The 9,480-nt window shown below is 34.2% G+C and overlaps 1 protein-coding gene across 2 annotated transcripts; it reads left to right on the forward strand.

Moving 5' to 3' along the window:
- Positions 1-860: 860 nt before the first annotated feature.
- LOC145288243 (uncharacterized) lies at positions 861-7,656 on the forward strand. 2 transcript variants are annotated; one of them, XM_080136281.1, is made up of 2 exons: positions 861-1,039; positions 6,176-7,656. In XM_080136281.1, exon 2 carries the CDS (start codon positions 6,177-6,179, stop codon positions 7,521-7,523), a length of 1,347 nt encoding a protein of 448 aa, XP_079992407.1. In that variant the 5' UTR covers positions 861-1,039; position 6,176; the 3' UTR covers positions 7,524-7,656. The 2 variants fall into 2 exon arrangements, with proteins under 2 accessions (XP_079992407.1, XP_079992408.1); XM_080136282.1 differs by having other exon boundaries at positions 864-967.
- The last annotated feature ends 1,824 nt before the right edge of the window (positions 7,657-9,480 follow it).

Consider the following 9,480-nt stretch of genomic DNA (forward strand, 5'->3'; position numbering starts at 1 on the left):
AGTGGTATTTGTGCGTGGACGTCTGGAGTGTTCTTTCTCATATAAGGCTTTTAAACGCAACCGGTTAAGATCTAAGACGGCTGTATTACAAATTAAACTAGCCAGCTTTTGTGTTCCAGAATTAATTTTTTTCTACGTATTCACTTTTCCAAAATTTCAATGACGTATCCTTGCTTCTGGCGCACGCCCATGACAGGAGTTGCTTTCATAGAGGTTCACACCGTCGATAATCCTTCATTATTGAGAAAGTTTTTTATTTGTGCTTCTATCCTGAATACACCTTTTTAAGGGGATGGATTTTCCCTAAAATAAAAACCGTCCTTGTGTCTAAGTCTGCCTTTGTGGAGAGGCAAGAAAATAGGAGCAGAGATATAGAACATTCAAGTACTGAAATCACGAGGTCATTTATAGCAAAAATGCAATCTGCAATCCCATCTGATCTATTAGGGCGGAATAAAAAATAGGAGACATTACTTTTGGAACGCACCTCGTGAATATATATTGTACGGTGAGTCACATCTGTATACAGATGTGAAAGAATATGAAAATTTACGTGAGGTAGTTCATGGGCTGCACATGTTGGCGAATATCGGTAAAATATTACTTAGAAAAATATGTAAGAATCTGCCCCGCCGCCATTTTGGATGAACACGCTTAACGCGATCGCTGGTTGCCTCCTTTTATAATGAGCCATACAAGGGCGTAAGTTCTACCCTGTTTCAGAAGCTAAAACCTAATTACGGAGCAGAACCAAAAAACTTGATCCTAGCCCGAGTGTTCAAAAATAAATGTTATTCTTTAATTATGTGATTTAAATTTATGACGTCATAGTCATTGTAAGAGTCATAATCTCTGTTCATTTCAAATATGAACGCTGTTTGTAGCGGATGATTACAGCAATAGTCTCTGTCTCTTTTTTCTTAAATATATACGAAAAATGTTGACAATAATCTTCCACCATAAAAAAGTGAGCATCACCTGATTTTTATACGAAGTAATACAGAGGGAATTCCCAGAGTCAATAACGTAAAATTTAAAGGTTTGATCTGATTTTTATAATATATTTGTAACTTTACTTAAATGTACTATTTTTTACCAGTTTTCCGTGCCACATGTGACTTTTTAGGTCCGTATTAGAAACAAGAGTTAGTATTTATTGTAATGGTAGCATAGTTTGTACATATATATATATATATATATATATATATATATATATATATATATATATATATATATATATATCAGTATAACCCGGATATAAGATACCCTAATATAAGAAAAACGGATATAAAAGAGCTTTTTCTGATCCTTTTGTAAATGCACAATTTCCCTGTATATAAGTATAAACCGAATATGAGAGAGCTGTATGGACAAGAGAAAATGCCTTTTACATTGTGTTATATTGTGTAGCTGTGAAACAGCGAAACAGTACTGTATATGGATGACTATAATGCTACCTATCTTAGGTTGAGCATTAGGAAGTGATATACAAATTAGCATTAGCGTATGAAGCGGTGCTCTTTGTGTAATCATATTGAGCTTAGGTATTTGGACAGTGTAAATGCATTGTTAATTTACTGCCTGCATAGCAGCAGATGTATAGCGCAGTAGTTAGAAGCTCAGACTGTTGTTTGGGCGATCAAGTTTCAATCCTGGCTTGAGGTAGTTGCTTGTCTAGCCGCACTGATGAGCTGTGAAGCAGCGAAACAGTACTATATGTGGATTACTATATATATATATATATATATATATATATATATATATATATATATATATATATATATATATATATATGAGGGAGAGAGAGAGAGCGATGGGAGAGAGAGAGAGAGCTCGAGCTCTCAAGCTATCTGTGTTCTTCAGCAGTGGTTTCTTTCTAAAACGAGCTATAAATATCCTACAATTAAGAAGGTATTTTTAAAATGTTTTACTATTAGCGCTTTAAAAGAGTTATGTTTCTTTCTCCGTCTTTATTACTTTTCAAAAAAAAATCTATTTTGGGTTTAAACGGGTCTATGATTAATTGGTGTGTATACCAATAAAGAAACACGTGTAAGATGTAGCATATATCAAATAAAATGATATGAATTTAATTTACATATATTTGTGGCATTTAATTGTTTACAAATGGGTAATTGTGCCGAATTTGAACCAGACGTAACTAACTGTCCGCTCGGCTTTGCTCGGAACATAACATCTACCGTTGGCTTTCGCCGAGCGTCGCCGATTACCAAAACGTAATAACGCTACTCAGGGACACTAAACATTTAAATGCAACAAAATCACCAGCAAATACAACAAAAATAAAAAAAACAACGAACTACGTTAGAATTTCGGTTTTATTCTTGTAACAGAGTTTTTTATTTGAAAACAGGTAAACTAGTATTTTTTTTTTATAATATCATTTTTGTCAAACAAAATTTATAAGATAAACAATTTGTTTGTGTTTTGAAGGTTTTTTTTTAACGGCACTTCTGCAGTTTAAAGCCGTTTTTTTTTAATGTATGGAAAGTTAAGTTGGTCATTTTGACTACCAGCCCCAGTATAGTATAAACACCCCAACCACCCCATGTTAAGAACGGCTTTCAAATAAAAACCCTCAATTTCCCCATGTTAAGAACGGGTTTCGAAGTTGGGGTATTTATTACGAACGACATTATTAACATGGGGAGGTCAGGGGTGTTTTTACTACGCACAGCCAGGTGTAAAAATACCGTTATTTTCCTTCCTTGCACAAGACCTCTTGCTTAAAGAAGCGCAATGTTACTCTCCATTTCTTTTCTTCAATTTAAAACTCGTACCTCTCCCTTCATTTTTTCTTCCAATTGTTACCATCTGCTCGCTCGCGTCTATTTTAGCTCACTCAGTATAATCCGGCGGTTTCCGTCGTTCACTAGTCCTTGCCGAGCGAGTCTCACCGAACAACAAGCTTTAAACTGCAGATATACCTTTTTGACAGAAGTTTTCAAAACAGCACATTTTCGTGTTTTCATGTATTATCATTCATCTTTTTCTTTTTTTTTTACATAGGCGTCACCACTTATCAAGGCCTATAGGCCACTCAAGGATAAGGGTTAAAGAGTGTAGAGTAGTCAAAAGGACAATATAGTAATCGATAGTAATGGAAATTCAGTAAATTTGTTAACTTAAGTGGAACGGCTCATCAGAAACTTGTTCACGTTGGACTTGAAGACAACCATATTATAGACATCTGGAAAGCAGGAAAACGGAAGACAATTCCAGAGGCGTGCAGTTCTAAGAAAGAAGCTTTGATCATGGAATGCATGTTTAGGTTTAGGCACAGATAAAGCTTATTATTAATAGCTAGGTCGTAAAATACGCTTATGTACGATATTTGAGTTAGTCCAGATTCCGTATATATTATTAAAGAGTCGTGATTTCAAAAGTAAAAAATAAAGTATTTGTGTGCCATGCGCTGGAATCGAAACCACAAATGTAGCATTCAAAGTTGGTTACAATTATACCAACGTAACAAGCATATGTACTAAGTAAAAAGTAACATTAATGAATGTGCAAAATGTATAACGATTTTTCCACATTTTGACATCTTTTATGCCCCTTAAAAGCTATTTTATCCAGCTGAAGACCCAGTAAAATGCGGTCCGTAAAAACTCCAGGTGCATAATTTGAACCAGACGTCTCAACGTCCGCTCAACTTTACTGGAAACACGACTTTCACAGTCGAGCTTCGCCGATTATGAAAGTGTAACAAACGGTGCTAAAAAAATGAAGGAAACATGTAAACATAATAAATTTAAAAGAAAAATAAACAAAACAAAAAATATACCAAGAAACAACGACCTACCGTAACAAGTTGTTTTCCTTTGTTTTATTTTTGTAATATGAATTTTTAATGTATTTGTTTGTTTTCGTGTTTTTTTTTGTCCAATGAAAAAGTCCAAAACAAAACAGATGCGCAACGTATATTTTAAAGCTTTTTTGTAAGAATTAAATAAACTTTCTTTTTCAAGAAAAAAGATTAATAAATAATGTTTTTCGGTAATTGGTTCTTAACATGGGGAAATTGGGCAGGGGTGTCTATTCCTAAGGCCATTCTTAACATGGGGAGGTTGAGGAGGGGTGTATATTCCGAAAGTCGTTCTTCATGGGGGGGAGTGATGCTTATTCCGAAAGCCGTTCTTAACTTGGAGAGGCTGGGGGTTGTTTATTCCGAAAGACTTTCTCAACATGAAGAGCGGGGGTGCATTGCGTGCGCGTACATCTCCACCCACATCCATTCTTCTCAGATCTTCTTTCGGAGATGATGCAATTCTCGCCAAAGGAAACGTATTTTTTTTTTAGAAATGATGTTTTTTTTTGTTTTGTTTTTTTTACAATATGACACCGCTTGTTCATCATTTTTTTTTTCTAAACTGGAGATATTATTTATTTTATTGTTTTTGGTTGCACAGTTTTCAGGAAATGGCTGTCACTTTTCATTTCCTTCCAAGTTTTGTTTCGAAAAGTTCAGCTGCTATTTACGAGTGCATTGATTGGTTGATGAACGTCTTACGTCACATTACAATCAAATCCGAGCGCATGACATCATGTTTCGAGCAAAGCCGACCGGGCCCTGAGTTATGACTGGTTCAAATTATGCACAAGTCCCAAAATCCAATCATTTAAGGTCTCTAGCGCCGCTCAGTGCCTTTTAGTTTCGGTGGAGACAGAGTTTGAAAATATGAAGAGAGGCAGAAACACGTACATATAACCTCTTATATATTAAATATAGATTATTGTAATTATTATTGCATTTAAAAAATAATAATAACTCTGCCGGCGATGTCTTAGTAAAGTTCGGCGAATACTCGGCGGATGTTGGAAATCAAGTTGGTTTTGGTATTGTGGAAGGTCATGTTGTTGATGTTCTCGACCTATGACCAAAAAAAATAGTCTAGCGATGTAGTAGGTGGGGGGTAGTGTTAGAAAGTGTATAAAATCATAGCACTTCTTCTGAAGCCAAACCTGAGTCTACTTGGACGAGGGCTTGCACAGAGGGTCTACCAGCGGCGACCTAATTGCACCAGGGGATCACCATATTCTTAAGCACATCCAGGTACACGCTGTGTTGATTCTCAAGCCGACTTCGAAGATGTGAGGTGGTGTGATGTGGCCGTTACCTAAAACCACACCAAAGACCATAATCGTGACCGCAAACTTTTTTTTTATAACTCTGGTCACGTCCGTCGTATTTGTGGCAATTCAGCGATGCACATTGAGGGTGCTGGCAAAGGTCATGTTTTCATAATTTAGATTGAAAGATAGCATGATTTGTACAACGGCACATCTCCGATCTCACTCGTTGAGTATTGTGTCACATTCAGACAAGATAGAAGCCTCCTATCGCTCTTGGAATTAGTACAAAACTGAATCATGTCCTCTTTTCTAGAGTGATAACTTTATCGTTCCACCCTGTGTCCTAACCACGAAGAAATCTTGAATGACTAAACATATTACACATAGGCAAAGATGTACGTCACTTCCCACTAAACGGATCATAAATTACGTTGGGTTTTTTTTTAAGAGTGTTAGTGTTTTTTTTTTATTGAACGATAAATGTGGCTATAATGACGTCAATAACTATTGGATCATGTATGGTAAATTATTTGTTTATACCGCTGTGAAAAATATAAACCCGAAATTATGGGAACATACAGATAGACCTTAAACCATTTTGGAATTGGCTTGTTCTCGGTAAGTAGAAGGTATGACCCTGTGTAGCTCTAGGAGGTTAAACCTTCCAGGCATTACCTTCTCAGCTTTTGGGAAAGTGGTTAGTACACTACTAATCACCTGATACGATCCTATAGGAGAATACTGCTGGGGAATCGCCGGCACATTTTTAGGTTAAAGTCCTTTTCCTCTATGCCGTTAGTTTTTCAATTGCATTTTCCACCCCTTGCTTGATATATTTCTCTGATTAGAGTAACATAAATAAACATTTAAATAACATAGAGAGCATTGTAATAATATATGTTTATTTCGGCATTTGTCAAACTAAAATGATTAGACGTGATTTTAAACAAAGTTACGCACCTAAATCCTTGACGCTCCTGAATCAAATCAATATATTCATTTTTTTAAGCTCTTAAAAATAATAAATTTATTCGAGATATGATTTTTAATTTCAGCTTTTTATTTTATTTTTTTTCAGAATGAATAAATACTGTCTTTCTGATCGCTATCACTCTGAACCAAACCTAAATTATAGCCGGATTATCGAGGGCCGTCTCTGCGAAAGCTATCGATCTGAGCGCAATCTACATCATTGCAGGAGCGACAAACATAATATAAATACATCCGTGGCAATCATACACGATTGCCTTGTAAACGAGGAAACCCGTTTTGAAAGGTGTCGATCTGAATCATATTTACTTAATTTTATAATAAATATGGCAGCTTTGAAGGAAATCTATCGATCTGAACCTAACTTAGACCACTATTTAAGAAAAAGAGACGACGATATGGTGGACGGAAATATCTTTGTTCAGAACACGGAAAACAACTGCATTAAACCGCAAGTACTTCGTTCAAACAACAGTTACTTTACAGTACAGAGACCGCAATGTGTGATTTCAGGTGGTAATCACAATATTAACAAATCCAAAGTGATACTCGACTCAAGAAATACACACCCATCTAATTGCATTACTCAGGAAAATGATGAAATTCATGAGGAAACATATGGTAAAACATACTATGGCTTGTCCAACGAAAGCTCTCCCAATTGCACTCGAAAATTCAGTTACCTCAACACGCAAGAACCTTGCTCAAAGAATAACTTTTCATTACAGCTGCCTGGGTGTGTTATTCATGGTGATAATTATAAAATTCCCGATTCCAATATAATAATCGGACCGATAAATATACCTTCAGTGGATTACGAAAGTAACGAAAAGTCTCAAATGAATTCAAGAAATGACATTCAATATCACAACTTGTCGATTGAAAATTTTCTTGAGCCCACGACGAAAACCAGTTGCACCGCCACCCAACCAAATAACACAAACAACGGAGACACTTCACTGCGACTGCCTGGATGTTTAATCCTGGATAGTAATAATAACCGTACCAGCCCCGATACAATACTCGGGCCACGAACTCCACTTTCACTTCAATATATTAGTCAGGAAAATAATTCAATTTTTAAATCAAGACATGACAAAATAAATCAAAACTATTGGAGTGAAAGCCCCTTTGATTACACCTCGAAGGACGTTGACACAGAGATGCAATTACTTCGATCAAACAATTGTAATTTTGTTGAAGGCTATGCGCAACACCTCCCCGGATATGTGATCCTGGATGAGGACGATTATCCTAACGACCCGAATATGATATTCTCACCGAGAAAACCCCCCTCAATGGTGTCTCTAAACCAACAAGACATTAAAATTCCGGAATTAAGCAATGAAAAAACTAGAATGAAGCGGTTGTTAAAGTTCCGAAAGTCATTTCTCAGATATTTAGGCGCATGTGTGAATCCCAGAACTGAAATCTAAAAGAAAATGAATAGCCAAATTATGAGACTAAAATTTTGGATAAACAAAGATCTCGCCCAATTTGTTATTATTTAGAAATCAATGGGGTGTCCAAATTTTCAAATATATATTTTTTCGAGTATATTTTTTTAAATAATTGTGGAACTTATATTGTTTCATTACTAGTTTATGTAATTTTGCTTTATTTTCAGATCTTTTAATAGAGTTGTATTTTTTCCATGTGTGATTTGCAGTGTTTGTTATTAATACCGACAATGTGTTAAGACAGTGAAAAAATGTAACAAACAAGGAAAGATTGATTTATGATAAATTAGCTCATGTAAAATTTTAATTTTTTCAAAAATAGGCATTTTATATTTGTACATAGTACTAAAAAACACTAATAACACTTATCAATATGAGAAAAATATGACAAAATATCGTTAAAGTGATGTAAACGTTTGTCTTACGAAACATTGATGGAAGAAAAAAAGAATGTTGTCTGTATATTGCTTGGCATTACGATAGTTATTACTATAACAATCCACCCAAGAAATGCTGGTCAGTGTGTTTATATATATATATATATATATATATATATATATATATATATATATATATATATATATATATATATATATATATATATAAATATATATCTATATGCTTATGTGTGTGTGCCTTGTATATGTGTGTATATATATATATATATATATATATATTTATATATATGTGTGGGTGTGTCTGTGTGTGTACCTTGTGTATGTATATATATATATATATATTTATATATATATGTGTGTGTGTCTTGTACATATATATATATATATATATATATATATATATATATATATATATATATATAAAAGTGTCTGTCTTTGTGTCTGCCTATGTACATTTCCCTACAAAATAAGTCTGTCAGTTTTCAGTCTAGAGACTCGAAATTTAATATGCAGAGTACTGAGATTTGGGAAAATCTTTCTAATGCGTTTGGGCCAGAAATTTGGCTGCAAAGAGGTCAACATTCAAAGATTTGACTTTTGAGAACACTGCCAAACTCCTCCGTCAATTTAAGGTATAAAAAAATTGAAGTTTTAGATAGAGGTTCCTTGGACATGGATCTAATTTAATAACTTGATTTGAGCATAAAAGAATGAATGTCAAGGGGGTATAATGGGGTTCAAAGTTCCAAAGAATGATCTCTACGGTCTCTACTAAATTCCTCAGACAATTTCTGGTCTACACATTAGAATTTTTACATAAATGGTATTGAGCGATAGGGCAAGCTATTTAATTGATTTGGGTCGACAACTTGAGCTACCAATATATAAAGGTATTATGTATGTTTGCATTTCTACCTAAAACTTTCGACAGAGGCGACGGAGATTCACAAGATCAGTCTAGTTTTGATACTCGACCGTTCAGACGAGAAATATCATAAAATTAACTAAAAACTTCAATTTCTCCACCCACAACTAGCCACATTTCTACAGGGAGGTGTCGTTTTTTTTTCGGCGATATTTTCGAAAGTTATCCCCTCTTTTCGATTGTCTAGCCTTAATTTACACCTACGTCACATTTGTTTTGACGGTAGTCGTAACAGCAAAGACGTCACATTTTGCCGTCCATTTTTGCGAGAAGAGTTCGAGCCTTCCTTCCTACTACAACCTTTTTTTTGATCAACACACCCCTCTAAAAGCCCGAGTAACACTGGGCAAAAATGCTAGTATATATATATATATATATATATATATATATATATATATATATATATATGTATATATATATATATATATATATACATATATACATATATATATACACACACACATAAAAATATATACAAGATATATATATATATATATTCACAGAAGTGATATATATATATATATCACTTGTGTGAATATATATATATATATATATCTTGTATTTATTTTACGTATATATATATATATATATATATATATATATATATATA

Source organism: Euprymna scolopes, chromosome 11, assembly GCF_053919585.1.
Source record: "Euprymna scolopes isolate OS-2025 chromosome 11, ASM5391958v1, whole genome shotgun sequence".
In the NCBI taxonomy this organism is placed as follows: Eukaryota; Metazoa; Mollusca; class Cephalopoda; order Sepiida; family Sepiolidae; genus Euprymna; species Euprymna scolopes.